The 25208-nt window shown below is 40.2% G+C and overlaps 3 protein-coding genes across 4 annotated transcripts in view; all 3 read right to left on the bottom strand.

The window, feature by feature from the left end:
• The window catches only part of si:rp71-46j2.7, a 35910-nt gene extending 30212 nt beyond the window's left edge, over window positions 1-5698 (bottom strand). For both annotated transcript variants that reach the window (XM_021316056.2, XM_012861809.3), the window contains exons 1-2: window positions 5316-5698; window positions 4913-5006 (exon numbers count right to left, since the gene is read on the bottom strand). In XM_021316056.2, the coding sequence (XP_021171731.2) occupies window positions 4913-5006; window positions 5316-5504 (283 nt within the window). In that variant the 5' untranslated portion in view covers window positions 5505-5698. The remainder of the gene's footprint in view (window positions 1-4912; window positions 5007-5315) is intronic.
• A 4184-nt stretch (window positions 5699-9882) lies between these two features.
• On the bottom strand, window positions 9883-24340 carry LOC105925770 (ADP/ATP translocase 2). Its single transcript, XM_012861773.3, is given in 6 exon segments — window positions 9883-9939; window positions 9941-10056; window positions 10147-10287; window positions 10386-10872; window positions 14038-14148; window positions 24270-24340. Coding segments are annotated over 5 exon segments (897 nt in total). The 5' UTR covers window positions 24270-24340; the 3' UTR covers window positions 9883-9897.
• On the bottom strand, window positions 22248-24297 carry LOC105925769 (ADP/ATP translocase 2). The gene is made up of 4 exons (XM_012861772.3): window positions 24159-24297; window positions 23038-23524; window positions 22803-22943; window positions 22248-22712 (listed from the first exon to the last, which is right to left on the bottom strand). The coding sequence occupies exons 1-4, from the start codon at window positions 24267-24269 to the stop codon at window positions 22555-22557; spliced, it is 897 nt and encodes a 298-aa protein (XP_012717226.2). The 5' UTR covers window positions 24270-24297; the 3' UTR covers window positions 22248-22554.
• Window positions 24341-25208: the final 868 nt, after the last annotated feature.

Raw genomic sequence — 25208 nt, 5'->3', positions numbered from 1 at the left:
TTTGTCTTCCTATCTAATGTAGAATTAAAGATTCTCCTTCTCACATATAAAGCCCTTAATAATCAAGCTCCATCATATATCAGAGCTCTGATTATCCCGTATGTTCCTAACAGAGCACTTCACTCTCAGACTGCAGGTCTGCTGGTGGTTCCTAGAGTCTCTAAAAGTAGAATGGGAGGCAGATCCTTTAGCTATCAGGCTCCTCTCCTGTGGAACCAACTCCCAGTTTTGGTCTGTGAGGCAGACACCCCGTCTACTTTTAAGACTAATCTTAAAACTTTCCCCTTATAGTTCCCTTTTCGCAGTGTAGAGTGGATGATGAGTTAATGTTGCATTCGTTCATATTTTAAGACATTTACACTGAGTTTATTGATGATATTATGGTATAAAGAACTGAAAAAAAACAGCAGAAACTAAAACAACTGCAAACACACGTTCTGTTTCAGGGATTTGCTGACTTCAATTAGGAGTTTATTGTTCCTTTGAAAGGATGACTTCTTTTCACCATCAATTTTTTTGTCCTGGTAATAACAAATGATACAATAATTTCTTATCCTAAGTGCGTTCTTAATGTACATTTGTGATAAAAATCTCAAAAAAATCCAATTTAGCATTCGACCAGCAGAGTCTCTGAAAACCAAAGATCGCAGCCGTCCTCTCAACGTCTCTCACATTAACTCATTGAGAGTTAAAGCCCTTAATAATCAAGCTCCATCATATATCAGAGCTCTGATTACCTCGTGTGTTCCTAACAGAGCAAATCGCTCTCAGACTGCAGGTCTGCTGGTGGTTCCTAGAGTCTCTAAAAGTAGAATGGGAGGCAGATCCTTTAGCTATCAGGCTCCTCTCCTGTGGAACCAACTCCCAGTTTTGCTCTGTGAGGCAGACACCCCGTCTACTTTTAAGACTAGGCTTAAAACTTTCCCCTTTTAGTTCCCTTTTCGCAGTGTAGAGTGGATGATGAGTTAATGTAGCATTCACTCATATTTTAAGACATTTACACTGAGTTTATTGATGATATTATGGTATACAGAACAGAAAAAGACAGCAGAAACTAAAAGAACTGCAAACATACGTTCTGCATCGGGGATTTGCCGACTTCAATTAGGAGTTTATTGTTCCTTTGAAAGGATGATTTCTTATCACCATCAATTTCTTTTTCCTGGTAATAATAAATGATACAATAATTTCTTATCCTAAGTGCGTTCTTAATGTACATTTGTGATAAAAATCTCAAAAAATCCAATTTAGCATTCGACCAGCAGAGTCTCTGAAAACCAAAGATTGCAGCCGTCCTCTCAACGTCTCTCACATTAACTCATTGAGAGTTAAAGCCCTTAATAATCAAGCTCCATCATACATCAGAGCTCTGATTACCCCGTATGTTCCTAACAGAGCACTTCGCTCTCAGACTGCAGGTCTGCTGGTGGTTCCTAGAGTCTCTAAAAGTAGAATGGGAGGCAGATCCTTTAGCTATCAGGCTCCTCTCCTGTGGAACCAACTCCCAGTTTTGGTCCGTGAGGCAGACACCCTATCTACTTTTAAGACTAGGCTTAAAACTTTCCCCTTATAGTTCCCTTTTCGCAGTGTAGAGTGGATGATGAGTTAATGTAGCATTCACTCATATTTTAAGACATTTACACTGAGTTTATTGATGATATTATGGTATAAAGAACGGAAAAAGACAGCAGAAACTAAAACAACTGCAAACACACGTTCTGCTTCAGGGATTTGCTGACTTCAATTAGGAGTTTATTGTTCCATTGAAAGGATGATTTCTTATCACCATCAATTTCTTTTTCCTGGTAATAATAAATTATACAATAATTTCTTATCCTAAGTGCGTCCATAATGTACATTTGTGATAAAAATCTCAAAAAATCCAAGTTAGCATTCGGCCAGCAGAGTCTCTGAAAACGTCTCTCACATTAACTCATTGAGAGTTCAGTAGCCTAAAATGCAACTGGAGTGAATCTGAACCATGTTTCTAATGGACTCAACTCATCAGCGATTCTACAGAAACATCAGTAGACTCGCTGATTGCTGGCTGCTCGGCTTACGGCCCACTGTGTGACTTTCCTACACGTCGATTTGCATGAACAGCCGCTGACTTAGATCTTTATCTCCAGGGACGCATTATAATACCAGCAGTAAACCGTCACAGCTAATGTCGTGCTCTTGTTTCTGTGTCAAACAGACCGCGGGTTAATGCCGGCTCTGAACAGGAAACAGCTCACATAGGACAGGAAGGTCGAATCGAGTTGAATCTCTAAATCAGTCACTGGACAAAGCTGAAAAGACTTGGTGGACATAAGGGAAAAAAGGGAGTAAATATTTCACGAGTCATCCTATCTTAACCTAAATAACTAATTTTAAAACAAAACAACTCTTAAACTTTATCATATGTCACAGACGGACAGAAAGTCTAGCTATCAGTATGCCGCTATATAGTAGATAGGAAGAAGGATGGGGCTAAGTGCAGGATAATCCTGGAACGAAGGGGCCAGTGAAAGGCTGTAAGAGACCAGAGATTGACGAGGAGGTTTACCTTCAAGCAGGACAACAACCCTAAACATTCACAAATAAAATGCCTTTCATTTTATATACAAAACTATCCTTTAGTACTGATACACATTATTATCCAACAAGACATGCAGTAGGAGGTAGTTTTATTTTACCTAGAGTGAAAACAAAATCAATTTAACGTTCAGTTAAATCAATTCACTCCCAAAGACTATTGTACAACAAAACACTCTCTATGGTTTCAAAACTTCACTTAAGAAATATTACCTTCAAAGAAATTTGGATAGTTAATGTTAATTTTATTAAGGAGATACTGTGTAGGGTTCTTGTTAGCTAGTTCTTTGATATAGATCTATCTGGAGTATCAAAATTTTATGTTAATTATGTTTATTTATTTATGTTACTTTTTAATGATAAAAGGCGTTAAATGTAAATATGTATTACATTTTGTGTAAATGATTTGTATGTATAGTGTGTAATGTGATGTAATACATTGTATTGTCACGTGGAAGACTAAAGGACCCCAGGAAGAATAGCTTTTAGCTGATTCTGAAGCTAATGGGGATCCTAATAAAACAAACAAACTGCAATAATGCAATGGTTTGGGTCTAAACTTAGCTATGTTTTATAATGGCCTAGTCAAAGTTTAGACGTAAAGCCATTCGATCATTTGTGCCAAGACTAGAAATCTGACGTTCGAGGATACTTTTCCGTCCAATATGAGGGAGGCTGAGCTACTCTGTGAAGATTAACCTGCAAAAAAATTTAATTAAAAAAATCTAAAGATGTGTAAAGCTGATAGAGACATGCCTTAAAAAGACTAAAGTATACAGTGTTGGCTCAGGGGAGCTAAGTGAAAAAGCACACTTTACCTTTCAGATTATTTGTAAAAAAAAAACATAAAAACGTGACTTCCTGTTGGTCTTTCAACAGAAATCCCACTGACATTTGTGGTTGTGGTGTGACTAATGTTAAAAAGTGTAAGTGGTTCACTTCAGTTAGGCTACGTTCACACTGCAGGCCTTAATGCTCAATTCCAAATTTTTTGTGAAATCTGATTTTTTTTTTTTTTGCGTGGTCATTCACATTTCCAAATATTCAATTCAATTTATACAGCGCCAACTCATGAAACATGTCAAATTCAATCATATTATACAAATATGTGACTTGTATGTGATCTCCGGTGTGAACTGAAATTATACAACTTAAGTGTCCCTCATGCGCAGTAGAGGACCCGCTGATGTCACATGTAGCAAGTAAACATAGATTATAATGCTGCCGTGTATTTTGCGATCTTTAATTTCTTTTCTAACCGGAGCTTTCTCTCCATTGACTGCTCTCCTCATTGTTGTCCGCCACGGGTGTCGTTTTTCTTCCCGCTTCTGCACAGCAGGAAGCAGAATAGTGACGTTTGTCGAGCATCAGTGACGTACAGGTCGGATAAATGTGACCTGGCCGTACAGACACAGGTCGCATTTGAAAAAAATCAGATGTGTGTTGTTCAGACTGTCATGAAAAGATCAGATCCAGGTCGCATATGGGCAAAAATAAATAAATCAATCAGAATTAGGTCACTTCAGGCTGCAGTGTGAACCTTATAGACACCGTCTCTGGAAAGCGTGTCTGCTCTCATGTGTCGCTTTACAGTTTTACGGAGATGCAGCAAAAATGTCAACCCCACAGCCTCCTGATAAGGAGACCACCACCAGGTGGGTAAAATTACCTGTTGTAGGCGACTTAAACTCAATAAAAAACAATTAGCTCATAACTGTGAGCTGCATCCTGGGTGCATTTCATCTGAGCTTGAGGGCATCGCCATCCTGTGGAAAACTTTTGACTTGTGTTATGGAACTTCAAATAGACCACACAACTAAGTAAATTATATATTTATAATTCAATTACTGAATCTCTAAAGCTATAAATGTTTATTTTTGAAGCCTGGTGCAACTTTCCAGAGTCCTGGTGCTGCATCAGTTCCAGTGTTTACTCATCTCATTACCAGCAGTGAGACCACCACAAGGCGATCTGATTAGTGTGAAGGAAAACCGACGCAAAGCAAACGCAGCTGATACGATAATACTGCAGCGTATTTCCTGCCTGATCCATCACTGCCATGCTGTATGCATGATCTCTGCTGAGGGAGTGGTTTCTCCTCTGATTCCTTCCTTCCTCCAGCCCACTTTTCGCTGCATGAAACATGAGCTGCAGCTGAGAACCATCTTCCTTCAGTGTGTAAAGTCAAAACAGGCTCGAACCAGGAGCAGAACCGTGACTTCAAAGCACAGAGAACAAAACCCACAGAGCAAACTGTCACTGGCTGATCCAGCTGCATTTTTACGCCCCCCTCCTCCCTTCACCCCTAACCCACTGTGGAAAAGCCACGCTTCACCTTGCTGGAGAGACTTCTTGACGTGTGGACACTGACAGGTGTGAGCCTGGTTCCCCACATCCACACGTTCAGACGATTCTTCCTCGACGGATTCCTGGTTAAAAAAACAAAAACAAAACAGAACCCGGAACCCATGAGATATGCAGTACAACCTGTTGGCATGCTTAAAAAAAATTAAAAAAATAAAGAGAGAAGAAAAAAAAAACTTTTACAACTTTAATTGCCTCATTAACGCGTTTCACCTGTGGAAGTTCATTTAAATGCGTTTTTTTTTTTAAAACTCCAGTCACTGTTGGTGATTTTGAAAGTTATTTCGCCCTCATATCAACAGTTTATAAGCTTTAATATGTTATAAAAAACACATTTTTTATGTTAAAAAAAAACAAGGAGGCGCTGTGCCGACCTGAAGCGGGTGTTGTTTCGTATCTTGGTCTGTTTGGGTGCTGCTCTCTCGCCCGTTGTGTCCGAACAGCAGCGGCGTTGACACGCAGAGGAGGAAACATATCGCGTACTGGGTGACAGCGCGACCGCAGTCAGAAAAATACCAAACCAGGCCGAGGCTCACGGCGATGGAAAGACGCCACAGATACATCGTCCTCCCCGCCCGCCTCACAGCAGCCTCTCTCCGCCGGCGCGTCTGACTTTGGGTCGATAAACGTTGCACGAAGCGGCCGCCGGCTCGTTCATCAGCATCTTTAAGAGCCCCGCGGAAGGAGAGCGGCGATATGAGGCCGTGCGGCCCCTCCAAACGCAGTCAGGCGGCGGAAAAAAGCAAACTTTATCAAAGCTGTGCAAAGCAGAGCTGTGATTGGCTGCGGGGAGTTCTCGCGGGTCGGCTCTGAACGGCGAAAGCGCGACATCTAGTGGCGGCGTCCTTACATTACAGCGAGAAATTGCCTAACCCACAAACAACTCGATAAACAAAATAAGTAAAAAATAATAAATAAATGCATGAATAAACAAATAGTTTTCCCACTTATCTCTAGCTAAGAATTAACTTTTTTTGTCAGGTTGAGATGTTTCAGATCACTTATAAAAACGTCAGGATCATAAGTAGATAACCAAAGTAAATTACTTAATTTGGGAGGAAAAATGCAAATCAAATTATTAGGCCTACCACAGGCCATAAACTGTCATCAGTACCGCCATCAAGCGTTTATAAAATCGGAGAGATGGCAGTTGTTTTATTTCCGCCTCTTTTGTCTGTTTGAGGTCTTGCATCAGCGTCTCAATTAGATTTGGTTTTAGACTCTGAATAGGAGGGGGAATACTTAATGTAGTATTTGTAAGCCATTAAGAGGTGGAAATGTTGGTGTGCTTTGGAGCATTGTCCTGCTGCTGCACAACCCACGTGCATTTCAGGGTTAATGTCTCAAACCATCCATCTTTATTTATGAAGTGCTTAAAAACAGTCAATAGATGAAACAAAGTGCATTGCTACAAGCTAAAACACATCCATTAAAAAATAAATAATAATTAAAAAAGTTGGACATTGTTCTTTAGGTTTTGAATTCATTGGTGAATCTGTCACAGCAGAGTCAGATTATTGAGCAGCACAACCCCAGCTTGAGTTAGGGCCAAGTTGGTTTGGAAACCCATTTTTCCTGTTATAAATGAAAGGATCATTCGAAAAAGGTATTTTGTTTGCCTTTGTTCAGATGCTGACTTTTTTGTTAGAAAGAAACTGTTCTGCAAAGGTTCAAATGCTTTTTCATAACACTGTACTTAAATGTACTTTGAATGCCTCCGGGAATGATTATTTAGAAGGAAAATGAAATGTCTTTAATCACAAACATTCTTTATACAAAATTTATTTTGTATAATATATATATATATATATATATATATATATATATATATATATATATATATATATATATATATATATATATATATATTTTTATTTTTTATTTTTTTTGCTGTCTTTTTTTTGCTGTCTTTTTAGCTGAACAAAATAATCCTAAATCTTTAATAATTATTTATTGATTTTTTTCTCTTGCAGAAACCTTACCTTAAGCTATTTATTCAGTCTTTTAAATTTTAAATGGTTCTAGCCCACTTCTTCACTAAAGCACAGTCATTAGTAACTAATTATGAAATAGAAAATGTTGACCATGCATGTTTTAGGGATTTGTATTATTTTCTGGAGCAACAACATCATAAATATTTGAAAAACAATGTTTCTAGACTGAACTATGGACATTCTGACAATCTACTTAAAATAGCATTAAAGCAGTTGCTGATGGTTGAGATAGAGCAAATAAGACATCCATGATGTACCTTTATAAAAGATGTAATTGGCTGTTGATTTGTTCTGGTGAATTCTGGGAGACAGTTTTAAAAGAGGCATCTGTTCAGTTATTAAGGTTTTCTCAATTTACATCTCAATTTTCTCCCATGTTCTCTATTTAAATCATAAAAACTCAGAATGAAAAAGCCGGACATTTCCTTTCATGATTTTGGAGTTGTGTTACAAAGACACAGGGTAGCAGGTCAGCTTAACCTGCCAGCTGTGCTCTCTTAAATCTTCTGGACTGAAAACTGGCTGAGAACATTAGATGCATTTCTTCCCTGGATAAAGTTAGTAATGGAGGTGGTTTCTGCCATTTTCCTCCTACATAGAAGTACCTCTGATCAGTGCATCTGTGTTTCTCTGCTCCGTCTTCCCCAACCCACAGTCAGTCATGGCAGATGGCCATTAATCACTGAGCCTGGTTCTGGTGGGGTTTTCCTCTCCACTGTTGCCACATGCATGCTCAGTATGAGGGATTGCTGCCACATCAACGACACAATGCAAGCAACTGGGTTTACCATAGAAAACTGTTTTTTACCAATCTTTTTGAATGATTAGACTTTGTAAAGTGACTTGAGATGACATGTTGTGAATTGCCACTACATAACTGAATCGTTAGGAATTGGTGTTGGACCACGTTCAGCAGTTCTTCTGCTGGGTCAGTGTGAAGTGATTCATAAAAAGCAGTTTTGAGATTATGCATAAAATGATCAGTTCCTCAGATCTGAGTAATGGAACACCTTGTTGTAAGGACTTGATAATTCAGTCAGACACCAAGGTGGCTTTAACAGATTTATTAAAAAGCAGATGTAGATGTATCAGGAACTGACTGGAGCGCATGCAGGAACCACTGCAAAGGGGAGAGACAGCCTGAGATAAACTCTGAGATTTAATGATCACTGAATAAAAGCCACCAACCTTTTCAAATATATATATATATATATATATATATATATATATATATATATATATATATATATACTCTGGATGTGACACAAAGTAGAGTATTAGGTAATGTAACCCGTAATCCCTGTGCATTCTGGCTGCAGGCGATGCACATTGTAACAGGGCTTACGCTATGGCAGGGGTATCCAACATTTTTTAAACTGATAACTACTTCATTGGTGTTGTGTCATACAAAGGGCTCCTTTTAACTTCACCTTAATTTTATGTAAACTAAACAAATTTTTATGCGTTGTTCTAGATATTGTCATTTTTAAATCTGTATAAATGCAAGTGTGAATAAACAGGAAGAGTAATGGAATATATTTTTTTAGATGCAGCTCATTGATGGATTGTGTTGTTTTTTTTTTAAAGAAAAGGCTTGAGGGCACCACATGTGGTCCTCGGGGGCTACTTGGTGCTCGTGGATACCATGTTGATGACACCTGCGCTACGGTATGACACCAGCTCCCATTTCGCTTCCCTCTACTCAGAACTACCTTGAAGCGGTGTCGGGTTACCTTGTGCTGCATTCAGTGTTATCGGACATAAGCAATTCACACTCATAATGTCCAATATGCCAATAACTGTTTCTTGAATTCATAGCTGCCAGCTGCGGTGGCAGCAAGGGTGTCAAGACTTGCTTTTATGGTGGCCTATGCCATCCCAGTAGATCTGCCCCTGCAAATAATCTACATAAAGGATCACTTTCCCTATAATGTTCTTATAGCAACCACAAATAAGTATTTAATAGTCTATCAGCATGAGTTGTAAATCTGACTTGATATAAAATTATTTCTCACAATGTATAGGTCAATTTAATGTTTCTTTCATACGTTTTTAAGTTGATCAGCTGAACTCTTGAGGTGTTAACTGACATTGACCAATGTTATGTTTTACCAATTTAATATTGTGACCCTTGATTACTCAATACTAATATGTATTGATGATGTCAGGAACTGTTTAAACGCTTCACAACAAACATGGTGGCAGGCTAAGACATGGGTGTGTGTTGAAAACGCACGACATCATTACTCACTGTAGACTTTTTTTCTCCATTTCACAGGCTTATAAAAACGGACACTGACCATGATTGATGTATTTTAAATTATGGTTTAATGGTACTTCTGACCAAATTGGTTTTAAATGGTCAACAGAAAGTTTCTCACAAAGCTCACCCCATCAGAAGATCCACACACATAAAATACTACCACCACCTCACCGACAGTGCTGGTGAGTGCTGCTAGTCCAGTTGTTTTGTTAAAAAACAAAACAACTGGACTTCTATTGTGAATTTGAAGACATTTGTCTTCCTATCCAGGAAGCTTTTTCAATTCGAAATGTCTGGAGTAGTGTGCAGTTCCAAGCTTTATAGACCTGCTGGTGAGTCTCGTTAGAGCTTAGATTCGCATGTAGATTAACCTGGAACTGATCGCCCCAACAATGGAGTGTCATTAGGCTCATCGTTTGTCTGGCTCACAGGAGAAATGTTTATAGACCCACCGTCAAAGCCTCACCTGCAGGTCTATAAACCCTGGAACTCCACACTACTCCAGACATTTCGAATTGAAAAAGCTTCCTGCATGAGAAGCGAAACGTCTTCAGCTTCAGAATAGAAGTCCAGTTTTTTTTTTTACTTTTTTTGGATTCAAAAGAAGCCCAACTGGGGGAAACACACTCAGTCTGGTCAACGCTGACGCCCTTCTCGTTTGATTATGCCCCCCTGTGAAGTCATTAGACACACATCAGTTCAGATTATTTTCTTAAGCTCATCATACAAGATGAGCACGAAAGGCAGTGCCAATGCCTCTGAGCACGTTGGATAGTGTTCCTTTGAAGAACGCCTTGCCACCTTCATCACGAGCGATCTTCCTCCAGCAGTCCAGAGTGCCGCTGTACATAATATCAGCTGAGGAGGAAGAAAAGTGGGTAAAGAGCTCAATAATGGCCACAGACACAGATTCTAACAGCTATAAAGCCAGCATGTCGGTGCTGTTACCTCCTTTGCGACCAGACTGCATCATCATACGACGACGGACAGTATCAAAGGGGTAGGAGATGAAACCGGAAACAACTGTCACTGACTGAGCAATCAACAAGCTCACAAAGATGTGCGTGTTCTTGGGATCTGGGAGCATGCCTGAAAGAGATGCATCAATTCCAAAAGATTAATCTTCTTCCCTATAGGAAGCGAGGGGCTCACTGAGGAGAGAGGCAGTCAAAGTTTGTGAATCTCACCCTTTGCTGTGTCGTACAAGCCAAAGTAGGCCGCTCTGTAGATGATGATGCCCTGCACTGAGACGCTGAAGCCCTGGTACAGGCCTTTCAGGCCGTCAGACTTGAAGATCTTCGCTAAGCAGTCTCCCAGGCCCTTGAACTCACGTTCCGCTCTTGCTTTGCCCACGTCAGCAGCAAGACGCGTCCTGGCAAAGTCGAGGGGGTAGACGAAGCAGAGAGACGTGGCCCCCGCGGCGCCGCCGGACGCCAGGTTACCTGCAAAGTATCTCCAGAACTGCGTGCGTTTGTCTACACCGTCCAGGAAAATCTTCTTGTACTTGTCCTTGAAAGCAAAGTTTAGGGCCTGCGTGGGGAAATATCTGATGACATTAGCCAGGTTGCCTCTCCAGAAGGAAAGGAAGCCCTGCTCTCTAGGGATGCGGACAAAGCAGTCCACGATGCCCTTGTACTGCTTGTCGACTGTGATCTGCTTGCTGGCATGTTGCACCTGTGAGGAAAGCAGAGAAAAAAATGCATTGCTATTTTGCGTGATTGTGTTATTTCCCAAACTTTGCATGTATCCGATCAAAAATTCAAAGGCCTGCGCCCTCCTCTTCCTCATGCTGCATCCCGGTCCCTATGTAGCAGGGTAGAAAACTGTTGCACAATCCTTTTTGTGACCTTGTCTGCAACTTCTTGACCCAAACTTTAAGCTTTTAAACCCACAGCCAAAGCAGGTGACCATGTGAGCCTGTTGTGTTTCCTCTTTTGAAGTGCTGCCACATTGGGGGCTGACTTTTTCCACCACTGACCTCCGAATATTCATCTACCTTAAAGTTCAGAGCTGGCACACACTGAGGTGCAGTTTAATCCATTTCTGTTTTCTGACCTTTAGTGAGGCTACAATTGCAGAATTGTCCCCTCTAGTACTTCTTTGTCTCTTACTATGGCTACGGCTAAATCCTCATGGGTTGTCACTTTGACTTCTGTGTGCCCAAGACTTAAAGAAAACACCAGTCAGGATGGCACTCCAGAAAAGTATAGGCTGTCATTCCTAAAACAAAAAGATGTAGACCACCTGATATTCAGCCAGACACCATGTTGCATTTCAAAAGGTTAATTAAATGAAAAAACAGAACCTGACACAGACGGGCCAATCTTTAGCAAAATCTCAGAAGATGCTGAGTTTTGATGGCTATAAATGGGAAGTGCCGCTGTGGAGGCAGGCACAGGCAGTGGCATGGAAACTGGTCGAGTAGCCGGAGGACCAGGCTTAGAGCTGGAAGGCTGATGTCAGTGTCTCCTGCAACAAGAGGATGTAGAGTTATTCCCCTCAGCAGCTGGAGTCTATTGCGGAAAAAAGCAGCAACCGTGCTGAGCAGCTCCTTCTCAGCCTCCCAGGACAGATAGTTTCTGCTAGCTGGCTGCGCATGCGCACTTCTAGTGTTTATGTAGCTAGTTAGCTTAGCAGTTAGCTTCAGTGTTAGCCGTTCTTTGAAAGTGGCTGAGAATCACAAGAAGCAAATCGTGTACAAGTTTAAGAGAATACAAGGAAGGTCTTAGTAGAAAGAAATAAGACCAGAGTGGATTTGGGAGATTTTTGTTAGACGATCCCCCTGAAGAGCAGAAGAGCAAGGTAAAGCGGTCTTGTGCAGTTATTCAAAAAGGGACTTGGGGAAACTTCCGCAAAAATTGCTGACTCTACCTTTAAGTGGAGAGTTATTTGTCACATTCTCTCTCTTGTAGAAACCCCACTCTCACAGACAGATCCATGTTTCATACATGTTAAGGTCCAAGTCTGAAGTAAAGATAACTTCCAGCTAAAACCTGGATTAGGACAATCTCTTTATCCTTTCTTCTCAACTGACCTGGACATATACAGTTACTGTCCTGACACGACTCCTGAAGTGATTGCTAACCTGAATAACAACCACATACAGTCCTTGTCACATAACCAATGAACGCAGGACATCTTCTCACGGAAAGGCTTTCAATAATCTGGCAGGGAATCATTGTGGGAGACTGCTATATAAAGACAGGCTCACAGGTGGGAAGAATTAAGATAATTGGGAGAGACGCAGGTGTAGCTGCTTCTTTCAAAAAGCAGAGCAGAGAGTGGAAACCACCTAGCCTAAAAAACAGATTATGGACAAACAGGGAAGAAAGGGCTGAATCATAGAAATACACAGTTAGATATTACACTGTGTAGCTTGTTTAAAGTTAGCATTAACTACATAAGAATAAAACAGTAATGTGCGGTCAGGGGAGGCCTCAGTCTTTCATGACAAGTAAAATACTAACACTGATCAAATAAGGTCAGTTTACACCCAGAAAGGCTGGCTGGTGCAACAAGACGGCACCTTTTTTCTGCTTTTCGTGACTTTTCATTCCATGTTTTATTTCTATTTACTTTCTCTGCATGGGAAAGTCTGAAAACACCCAGTTTGGATGCTTTTAAAAACGATGTCAAACAATGACAATTTTTACAAAATAGTGATGGAGAAATTCATGGAGAGGTGCATAGTCTAAATTTATACACAAATAATGGTAAGATCACACGCAATTTTCTATTTCAATAAAAAAAGAGGTAATGTAACACCATATTGGTAAATGGTAAGTAATAAATTTGGAGTTCAAAACGTAAAAACTTCATTAAAATTGTATGTTTTAATAATTGCCTGTAAATGTGCAGAATTTTGCATGTTGTAATTATCAGCATGTTCTGTACATTCTTGCTGGAAACACGCTAAATGGATTGCGCCTACTATTCCACTCATACTACTGAAGCAATCCTGTTTGCACCTGGTTTGTATAGCTTGGTAGTTATTAAATGTGGCCTATATTGCTTAGGGTGAACACAAACAGTGGTTTGTGATCATTTATTGCTTAGTGCATTATTAATCTTTCATTTTGGAAAGAGAGGAAACCTCTACATTCTTTAATAACCACTCCAACTTGTTATAATGTTAGAATACAATGCGGCTATATATTTAGATTGTTACAAAAAAATGGTTTAGGGGTTTATTAAATTTTGTAGTTTGAATGTATTACATTATTACATCATTTTGCATTCTATATCAACTAAAAAAAACTTGAGATCAAATTAGATTTTTTTGTTCTTGATATTGCACTTGATATTGAATGGATTAAAGGATAATTCAAAGGTGTTTAAACAACTATGGTCAAAAGAGAAAGGTTGGATTCATTACAACGGAGTCGTCGGCGCCTCATCTGTCATGAACCTCAGCAGATTCAAATATGATTTTATCAAGCCTGCTGTGAACAAATAGTTCTAGGAAATAGCAAAGGTGATGCTTCATCGCCTTACACCTGCTACCATGTCATTTGATGCCTCTTTGTGAGGCCAGCCACATGCGTTCCGCCTTGTTTCCATGCTGGAGAGCTGAAAAACGCACTTCACTCACCATAAGTTTTCCATTCCAGTCAAGAACGATGGTGGCAGCAGGCATTCACCCTATTGTTGTATTTAATTATTGCAAAAATATTATTTTCATATTCTGGATTACTTAAACAAACCCGCAACGCAGCCGCATCCACTGAAGCATCACTCCGTGTCCTCAACTCCAACAATTAATGCATAGCGCTGTTTTTTTTTTTAAAGCTGACGTCACTATCACGCCCAGGTAACTGCGTAAAGGAGAAGAACACCTACCTGGAGGAGAAGTTTCACTCTCTCGATGGGGGCTACGGCTGTTTCTGTGATGGCAGCGGCGATGCCGCCGGCCAGGAAGTCCTTGGCGAAGGAGATAGCCTGTTCAGTCATCTTCGGGTGTTTTGGTCCCGCTGCTCCCTCCGACGGGTCTGCAGGCGGAGACTTTACCTGGAGAGCTGCGTGAAACTGACACCCAACCCACAGAAAAAAAAAAAAAAAAAAAAAAAAACGAGACCTCAGCGTTTTGCTCCTCAAATCTTTATTAAACAATAAATCAGCAAAGATGCCAATGTATATTGTAACATAAACAATTACATATATAAGAGAAAGGAAGAAAATAAATGAAAAGAAGAGCCAGAAGTGGACTAATACAGAAAACATTGGTAAGGTACGTTTATATATATATATATATATATATATATATATATATATATATATATATATATATATATATATATATATATATATATATATATATATATATATATATATATATATAGGCTAGCACCTTTAAGGTAAGGTAAGTTTATTTATATAGCACCTTTCAGTAACAAGACATTCAAGGTGCTGTACATGAACGATACTGTACATCGAGGACAGCTGGAAGGGTAAAATTAATAGCTTTGTTATTGTTGTTGATGATGAAAATGGTGCTGTTCTAAAGTAAATCTTTATTTCTCTGTGACACCGATTACAAAAAGGTTTTATTTTAGAAAATGTGCATTCACTCAATAATCCAAACAATTTTTTAGCATATGTTGACCTAACAAAACAAAACAAAAAAACACACATTTTTACATTTTACATAAATACAATGCTCATCAAGATTAAAGTCCAGAATGAATTGAGGGATATCACTCCAAAGCTTATGGGTATACTGGCATCTTCAAAACAAGTGGATGACAGGCATGGAGTAAGTTTAACAGAAGGTACACTTCACAGCACAGTTCCTGTGGAGTTTAACCAGGAAGGATTTGCCTGCATGACATTGACAGATTAGTCAAAAGATACTTCCTTCACTTTACTCACTAAAAAAATCGTTGCAAGAGTCCAAACTCATTTCAAGGACAGATTACTTACACCGACATTACAATAAGCAAGAGAGGATCAGAATCTGAAAGAGGCCTGTTCAAGAAACGTCCTCTGCAAATATTGTGGTATCGTCAGCTAGCTGATCAGGGCTGCAGCTACTGATTGATTTAGCAATTAATTAACCACCACCACCAAAAAAAAAAAGAAAAAAAAAAACTCACTTAACTTCACCCAAAATTGTCTTCCGATGAAAATTTACTGATTTTAATGGAATTGAAAAGAGATGTGGCCAAACAGTTCCACATCGCCCCCTATCGTGAAATGGGCAAACTGGAAAGCCTCAGAGATTTGAAATTTGGTATACTGGTAGATCTCCTCAATTCATGAAAAAAGTATCTTGGAGGTACGCCCTACAGTCAACAGGAAGTTGGACATTTTGGATCAAAGTCTCGTTTTTTTGGCAATTTGTCATTTTCATGCATGTCAAACTTTAACAAACTCCTCCTAGGGATGTTCAGCTATTGGCTTTAAATTCATTAAATGCAGATAAGGCACAGGGGATTCAAATTAGGGCCGGACGATAATTCAGTAACAATATATGTGGATCGATAGACGTATATTGATGACAGAAAAAAGGGTCAGTAAAAAGTTCAATAGAATAGCTCTGTCCTCTCTAACCCCAGTCGGTCGAGGCAGATGAGCGTTCACACTGAGCCTGGTTCTGGTTCTGCTGGAGGTTTTCCTCCCCGTTAAAGGGGAGTTTTCCTCTCCACTGTCGCTTCATGCATGCTCAGTATGAGGGATTGCTGCAAAGCCATCAACAATGCAGACGACTGTCCACTGTGGCTCTACGCTCTTTCAGGAGGAGTGAATGCTGCTTGGAGAGACTTGATGCAACCTGCTGGGTTTCCTGAGAGAGGAAACTTTTTGACCAATCTGTATGATTTGATTTAATTTGTTGTTGTAAAGCAACTTAAGATGACGGGTTGTGAATTGGTGCTATATAAGTAAAATGGAGTTTAATTGAAATTAAATACAACTTGGAAGTAATCTGCTGTGTGAGAATTAGGTGAGTAATAATCAGCGGAATACAAAATAGCTGGGGGGTTGGGATGTACTGAACAGGGGCTGACATGAGGAAATCTAAGAAAGGAAGTGACCAGAATATGCAAATAGTCCACAAAACAAACTACTAATAAAGTAAACTAACCAAAGAAAGCATGATCCAGGAAATATACACACCCTCTTTTAAGATGAAATCATGGAGAAGTATTATAGTGTAATGTACATACAGATTGATTAAGATTATTGTTCAAAATCCACCATTTACAATAATTAAAAATGAAATTCTGCTCACTCCAGGAGATTTATTAGCTTTACGGCTGTTAATAAGCTCTAACTTCTCACAGTAGTAAAGTAGCATCCTAAACCTCTATTTATATATTCAGTGGGATTGACCTTGATTGATTCTGAGAAAGAGGAAGCATTTTTTTCCACAACTATTAGATGTATAATTTACCCTGAAAACCTGTGCAAAAAGCAGAAATTTGTTTTCTGTTGTCCCATAGATCATCATTTAATGTTCAGCAGTCAGTCAGAATTGAGTTTTGAACTGCATTTTTCTAATATGAAAAAACTGGGAATAGTTTGTTCACCGTCTTCAATCCATCTCTGTCTGATCTAGCAAAGGTGCCTTCAGCTTTACGCCTGTAGATATTATGTTTATTCCAATGTTCAATAATAGTTTCTTTATAATATGTCAGCAGATTCTCAGAGAGTGTGCTTGTTTGAGAGAAACATGACAACAGATGACTTCACCTCTTCTTCTTGATTTTGCAAGTTTGGAACGGTATTTCCTCTTCTATTTGAATATTTTACATTTTAAAGGTTTCCCACTGAGGCAACATTTGTCTTTGTCTTGCATATAAAGTGATTACCTGTAACATCTTTTATCCATTTAACCTTTTTTTTTTTTTTTGCTCGCCTTTCCAGCCGGGTTAAGATGTTTCTATCATCTAATGTTTTGCTTTTCGTAGATGCTTTGCAGGACTTTGTCTGTAAAGCACTTTGTATAGCATGTCCTATAAAGATTAATTTGACCTTGACCTAATATCTCCCTGCAGATTTCTAGAGAGTAGAAGCAGTGGGCTCAAAAAGAACAATTGTGTCAAAGGTGACTCTGATTGTGTGTCTTTTGGCTTGAAAGTCTTGTTTTTGATAAAAAAATATATAGATATATATTTATATTTGTGTATGTATAACGCAGCGTAACACAATTTTAGCTTTGTGATGGCGTTTTAATGCCAAACATGACATTGTCGGCTGAGGTGGTCAGTAACTACTTATTACTAAGTCGCATAGCCTTGAGTAAATGTTGGGGAAAAAGCTGTTTTACTACAAAGTACTTTTTATTAGAGTAATATTATTTAGAAGTACTTGTACTATTACTCAAATAAAACTCCTGGCTGCTCTACCCACTGGGAGTAACTTCACGGAATACAGAAAGTAGTCTGAATTGGGGGGATTCGTGGCCTAATTGTTAGAGCCTTGTGCTGGAGGATCTAGGTTCAACTCCCACAGATTGCCTCTCCGAGTCCCTGAGCAAGACCCTGTAACCTCGCAAGCCTGATTGATAATGTGTAGCACTCTATGTTCCACACATTATCAACACAAATGACATGGTGCTTTTAAAGAATCTCCCACAATCCTGTTAGTGAACTGGACTTCACACTGTTCTCAAAATAATGGTCATCTGTGCCACCTGAGTACCTTTTTTGGTTACACTTTATTTGAAGGGGTCTACATAAAACTGACATTACACTATCATAAACATGCCATAGCACCTGTTATGAACAAAAATGACTCTTTATGAATGTTTAGGACCGTTGTCATTAATTGTCATTTGGTAAATTATGACACTATTAAAGCAAAGTTGACATTGTTTAAAATATATTTGTTATGACAACTTGACATTAACAGAGACAAGTTTAGTGCTTGATTTGGGATTAGGTTAAATTAAGGATTTGGGGTTTTGTTAAATTAAGGTCTTGTCATAACATAGACATTTTAAACAATGTCAACTTTGCTTTAATAGTGTCATAATTTACCCAATGACAATTGATGATAACAGTCCTAAACATTCATAAAGAGTCATTTATGTTCATAACAGGTGTTATGTCATGTTATTGACAGTGTAAAGTCAGTTTTATGTAGACCCCTTCAAATAAAGTGTTACCCCTTTTTTTAACCACACTCCTTCCTTCCACTTAACTTTTATTTCGTGTTCTTGGATACATTATTCTGTGAGCAACCAGATTCTTTTTCATAATGGCTTTTTTTGTTTGTTTTATTTCTCCTTTTGGGCGGGGAGGGGGGGGGGGGTATGACTGTCTCCTGTACACCTGTTAAGTCAGCAGTCCTCCCTTGTGATTGTGTAAATCATTCTGAATCTTTTACAGTTCCTTTTTTTTAACTCATGCAAAAGAGCCCCAATCATGTCGCTACATAAGCTATATCACTCTGTGTGTAATGGATCTAATTGGATCTAAATAAATTAAACCCTTCGCTTCATAGATTTATTGGGATTTACCAGTAGAAAATGGATGGAACTGGATTCTTTAATTTAAGAGATCTATTTTTCTGGGGCTGATATTTGTATTGAGGCAGCCATTAAAAAATAAACAATTCTCTTACATAACTATTCACTGCTAAGGGGTTTAAACGCTTTAAGCTTTTTGCTTTTTTCTCTCACAAATCTCTTGCAGGCTTTGGATGTAGTAGAGAGGGTTGTTTCAAACCACAAGGGGGCGCCCTTACCTCTCTCACGCTAAAATCAGAGCATGAAATTGATCTGAACGCAATCATCATCTGCAATTGTTTTAGTATAATATACCAAAGACAGAAATTGCAAAACATCAATTAAGTATTATGTATCTAGCTAGAATAAAAACAACTATGCTTTCAATATAATTTACTTAATCAAAGGTAATGTTGTGACTTAATTTTTTTTAGTATAAAGGTCTAACAATTCAGATCGTATCTTGTGTAGCTCCATGCTGCTGAATGAAGAGACAGACTGCTATGTTTGTTTCCCCCTCCATGTATGGAAATCCCTGTGTCGCCATGATGTTGTGACATAATTCAGTCTAACAGCTGGTGTTATGCAACAGCCCAGCTGAAGGAAAGCTCTTAGGGGGGTGTAGCCATGCAGACATTTGTCCTGCCTGTTCATTTTTGTGATGTTTCATGCTGCACAATTTTCAGTGTGTCAACTTCAGCTTTGTTGCTGTTTTAAGTTAAATATATTCCTGAAATACAGGTGCTGCCTGGATATATAATTAGAACATCACGAAAAAAAATTATTTGTTTTCCAGTAATTCAATGAAAAAAGTGAAACTTGTATATTATATTCATTCATTACTCACAGATTGATATATTTCAAGCGTTTATTTCTTTTAATTTTGATGATGATAATAACCGACAACTATTAAAACCATAAATTCAATATCTCAGAAAATTACAACAATACTTAAGACTAATTAAAAAAAAAAAAAAAGGATTTCCAGAAATGTTGGCCAACTGAAACATATGAACATGAAACCTATGAACATGTACAGAACTCAATACTTAATACTAGAAGCTGGGGCTTATTTTCCCTGACTTACTGCAGCAATGCGGCGTGGCATGGAGTCAATCGGTCTGGGGTGCTGCTCAGGTTTTATGGGAGCCCAGGTTGCTCTGATAGTGGCCTTCAGCTCTTCTGCATTGTTAGGGCTGGCATATCGCATCTTCCTCTTCATAATAGAGATTTTCTCTGGCGTTAAGGTCGGGTAAGTTTGCTGGACAATTAATGACAGGGACACCATGGTCCTTAAACCAGGTACTGGTAGCTATAGCACTGTGTGCAGGCGCCAAGTCCTGTTGGAAACTGAAATCTGCATCTTCATAAAGTTTGGTCAGCAGCAGGGAGCATGAAGCGCTCTAAAGCTTCCTGGTACATGGCTGCATTGCCCTTTGACGTCAGAAAAAACGGAGTGAACCAACACTAGTAGATGACATGGCGCCCCAAACCATCACGGACTGTTTCTGTTCAAGTCAAGTCACTGCCTGCAACTCCTGTTCAGTATTGGTTCTGCCAGCTGCATCCTCTGCTCTCCTGCCCATTGCTGCATGCCTCATCTGTTATTATTCATATTCTGCAATAAGCTTTTTAAAAACAAAGCTCTGTGTCCAGCTGAATATTGGGTATTTCAGTAGTATTCATCACGGATGTATTTTCATTTTACTGCTTTTACTTGGATTCATAATTTCTACTTTTAGTAATTGGATTCGTTATACATTTTAATATTTTATTTTATTCCTTTTGTACAGGGCTTTGGTCAATGTTCATTTTTAGATAGCTTTTTAGATAAAGTTGGCTTGGTGCCTTACACACACACACCTTTTTAGAAGCTTTTAACATCTGTCTGATGTCTTAGGATGTTGCTTTAATCTTTCCACATAAGGCTTCCCCCCCTCATGATTCCATCTATATTTTGATGTCCACTTGTCGTTCCTGCAGCAAAATACCCAGACAACATAATTGCACCATTCCCATATAACCCACAGTAGGGATGATGCTCTGTCTCTACTTATTCTGGTGCCTAAGGGCAATTTCCTCTAACCATTAAACCAATCAGGCATATTTGGACCATGGGAGGAAGCTGGAGTACCCAAAGAGAAACCACACATCCACAAGGAGACAAAAAGACCCCATGACAGGATTTGAACCCATGACTTGGTCACTCAGTAGCGCAAAAAGTGATTTTTGTACTTTTACTAATTCATTTAGTGAAACTGAGATAAAGCAGGAGCGGTGTTCAGTCTGATTTAAAGCAAGATAGTGAGATCATTTGTTGTCTTTTTATAAAGTTTATCTCAATATCTGGTGTTAGCTGTATCATCTAACAGCTAAAAATAAAATCCAAATGAAGCGGTTTCGCTCCAGTATATTGTGTAAATAAAGCTGTTTCCTAAATTGTGTCATAAACTGCAGGTAAGTCAATATCCTGCAATCCAAACATTGACATTAGATTACGGCATGTGGTTTAGCGTAAAACCCACTCATCCGACTTGTGACCTTGAAGTTAATGTTTCTCAGGTAAACACAGAGCATACACAAAGCAACGATCCCTTTAAACGTAGCTAAAAGCGTGCCGCCTGCTGCATCACACCTGTCGACTGGTTTCACTCATTTAGGCTTCAAGTTAAAGTCTCTGCAGAGGAGAAAAGACCGAAGGCCAGCTGAGAAAGTCTGGTCTTAGACTTTCAACCCATAGAAGACACAATAACATTGTAAGAATTAGTTTCATTAAATTATATTTATGATTGACTATAAGAGAAAATGACCTTAGCTGCACTGACGTTATTAAGAAATATGGGCAACTGGGACTTTGTTCCAAGTTTTAACAACTGGGACTTTGTAATTATTTATCTGCATATAAATTAATCAAATCACTGAGTAGTTTAAAAGGGAATATAAAACCTGTTCTACAACCGTCCCATATTTATGCCAACTGCACAAGGACAAATATTACCAACAAGGATTGGAGCGCACACCCCGGTTAGAAACCAGAGTACATTATGTCCTGTGCTGCCAAATGCCGCTACCAGGTCAAAGCCGCCCACTCTTCCTGTGGGAGAGAGATCATGTCTCCGGGGGTATTTAGTGTATGACTTCAGCTGCACATGCACATTCAAACCCTAAAGAGGCAAATTTAACTGTAACATCTCGCTTTGATCTAAAGACACCAGATATCATGTCGGTGACAGGAAATAACTCGTGTGACATATTCGTAAAAGGTCAAGGCGCTCAAGGACACAAAGTCCTCTGCCCCAGCAGTCAAAGACGGACAGACAGAGCAGGGCAGGACATCAAAGAATATTTAGCTGGCTTTAAATAATAGAACCCCACTATATTTAATCTGAGTCGTTCCTCTGCGTGGAGTTCAAACGGCCCCGGCTCCCAGACTCACCTTTCTGCAAGTGCGCCTTGAAATATCATCTGCGGGTCAACTTTCTCAGCTGATTTTGGCTCCCCCCCAACTACAACCTGCAGCTCTAAGCTTACAGCTATGATGAGACGCTGCCAGACGCACCCTGGAAACCCTTCATGTTTGACATTACAGTTTGAAACCAGGTAGCTTCACGCAGTAGGTTGCCTTTATTTCTCTTATTCTGGCAAAGTTCTTCCAGTCAGGGAATGAAATTCTTGTGAAGGGCAAAAATCCAAAAGAAAAAAAAAAAAAAAGAAAAGACAAAAACATGGGCCAAGATACAAGTGCATAACAGACTCCCCCCCTCCCGCCCCCCCGGTACAACTAGTAAAAAAATACTAGTTGGTCCCCTATAAACATACATAGCTAAGGTATTTTAAGTTCTTCCAAATGTACAAGATATGTTACAGATAAATTTCACAACATGAACAGTGGAGAGACACACGTCAACTTAGATGACTTTCTTAAGCTCGTCGTACAAGACGAGCACGAAGGCGCCGCCCATGCCTCTGAGCACGTTGGACAGCGCTCCTTTGAAGAACGCCTTGCCGCCTTCATCACGAGCGATCTTCCTCCAGCAGTCCAGGGTGCCGCTGTACATAATATCAGCTGAGGAGGAAGAAAAGTGGGTAAAAAGCTCAATAATGGCCACAGACATAGATTCTGATAGCTATAAAGCCGGCATGCTGGTGCTGTTACCTCCTTTGCGACCAGACTGCATCATCATACGACGACGGACGGTGTCGAAGGGGTAGGAGACGAGACCGGCAACGGCTGTCACTGACTGAGCAATCATCCAGCTCACAAAGATGTGCGTGTTCTTGGGATCTGGGAGCATGCCTGAAAGAGATGCATTAATTCAAAAGATTAATCTTCCCTATAGGTAGTGAGGGGCTCAATGAGGAGAGAGGCAGTTAAAGTCTGTGAAACTCACCCTTTGCTGTGTCGTAGACGCCAAAGTAGGCCGCTCTGTAGATGATGATGCCCTGCACTGAGACGCTGAAGCCCTGGTACAGGCCTTTCAGGCCATCAGACTTGAAGATCTTCGCTAAGCAGTCTCCCAGGCCCTTGAACTCACGTCCGGCTCCTGCTTTGCCCACGTCAGCGGCAAGACGCGTCCTGGCAAAGTCGAGGGGGTAGACGAAGCAGAGAGACGTGGCGCCCGCGGCGCCGCCGGACGCCAGGTTACCTGCAAAGTATCTCCAGAACTGCGTGCGTTTGTCCACGCCGTCCAGGAAAATCTTCTTGTACTTGTCCTTGAAAGCAAAGTTTAGGGCCTGCGTGGGGAAATATCTGATGACATTAGCCAGGTTGCCTCTCCAGAAGGAAAGGAAGCCCTGCTCTTTGGGGATGCGGACGACGCAGTCCACGATGCCCTTGTACTGCTTGTCGGCTGTGATCTGCTTGCTGGCATGTTGCACCTGTGAGGAAAGCAGAAAAATGCATTGCTATTTTGCGTGGTTGTGTTATTTCCCACTTTCACACACACACGTGCTGGATCTACTTTACGCATCCATTCAATGATTCAAAGCTCCACCCCCTCCCCCTCCTCCTCCTGCTGCTGCATCCAAGCCCCTATGCAGCAGCGGAAAACTGGCGCAACCCTTTATGACCTTGTCTGCAAGTTGTCAAACCAAACTTCATAGCAGAATGGCGCTTTTAATCACCACGGCCACAGCAGGCGCCCATATGAGCCTCTTATGGGACACTGTGTCTCCTCCTGTGGAGTGCTGCAGCTTTGGGGCCCGACTATTACATAACTGGTCTGTTTCGCCTCGAATAAACCCAGTCATCGTCTGTGTCTGCAGCAATCTCTGACAGAGCGGCCGAGATTTACTTTTTCCCTTTTTTTTTTATGCCAACTGTCTCTTCCTGGCGCTGCAGCATCCATGCGTTAAATAAAAATAAATATAAAACATCTGCATCATCAGTGATCAATGCACCGGGCCAGGATCTGAGAGTCAGCGGTTTGCAAAGATGCCGCATCAACAGCCGAGGCGTCACAACACGTCAGGTGTCTGCGCGGAGGAAAAGGAGAAGGAGGAGGACGCCTACCTGCAGCAGAAGTTTCACTCTCTCGATGGGGGCTACGGCTGTTTTGGAGATGGCAGCGGCGATGCCGCCGGCCAGGAAGTCCTTGGCGAAGGAGATAGCCTGTTCAGTCATCTTCGGGTGTTTCCAGACGCCGTCCCGCTGCTCGCTCCGAGGGGTTTGCAGGTGGAGTTGAAATGGCCGAACGAAACCGGGACCTGAGCGGGTTTTAAGGAGGCCGAACGCCACGAAAAGCGTGAACTTCGGCTCTCGCTCGTGATTGGTCGGCCGGGTGTGATGGGCGGGGCCGGGTGACGTCCTCTCAGTCAGATTTGCTGGTCTCCATGGAATGAAAGGGCACTATTTGTCCCAGAAGAGTACTAGAAGTTTATCAATCACTAAAAAAAAAAAAAAAAAAGTTGTGGTTATATGTGTTTATATATTTTATCACATCCTAAGACGTTATTTTATTAGTTTAATTTTGTTATACTTAAAGGTCGTGTCATCTGCCAGTCCTGAGCAGAAAACTATGGTGGGTAAAGGTCACCCCATCTGTTGATGTCCTTTGGCTGTCACCCTATTTCCCACAGTGAGAAGGACATGAGTCAATCAGCTGACCGAGTTCATGTAAAATCTGTCACAGCAAGTATGGCAGGCCGTGGTAGCAAATAATCCAGCGACAAAACTAATTCACAGAAATAAACGACAGGGGTCGTTCCAGTCAGACATTCTTATTATCTGAGATAACAGTAAAATACATTATATTTAAGTCTTCAAAACTGAGATAATGTCTGGAAAAGGTTTTACATTACAGCAGCAATATTCATCCTCCTTGGATTAATTTTTTATACATTAATCACGTTACAACCAAGATCTATCTATCTATTTATCATTACACATGATTCTAATTTTTGCCAAATTCAGACAACTTTACTCTGATCTTCTTGAATAAAATCCAGCGCAAGAAGTTGCCTTTAGAAACACCCTAAATTGTAGACAGATTCAACATGTGTGTAGTATAATCTCAATATAAATAAAGTTGTTCTGTGGAGGCCTCAGAGGTTCTTTTGGAGA

Source organism: Fundulus heteroclitus, chromosome 23 (assembly GCF_011125445.2).
Source record: "Fundulus heteroclitus isolate FHET01 chromosome 23, MU-UCD_Fhet_4.1, whole genome shotgun sequence".
Lineage (NCBI taxonomy): Eukaryota > Metazoa > Chordata > Actinopteri > Cyprinodontiformes > Fundulidae > Fundulus > Fundulus heteroclitus.
This window is presented reverse-complemented; position numbering and strand designations above follow the sequence as displayed.

Excerpts from the sequence above, each read along its gene's own strand:
- LOC105925769 (XM_012861772.3), bottom strand. The coding sequence starts at position 24,269 with ATGACTGAACAGGCTATCTCCTTCGCCAAGGACTTCCTGGCCGGCGGC. Across the intron at positions 23,525-24,158 it reads GAGTGAAACTTCTGCTGCAG|GTGCAACATGCCAGCAAGCA; the intron begins GTAGGCGTCCTC and ends CTTTCCTCACAG. Across the intron at positions 22,713-22,802 it reads GCAGTCTGGTCGCAAAGGAG|CTGATATTATGTACAGCGGC; the intron begins GTAACAGCACCA and ends CTTCCTCCTCAG.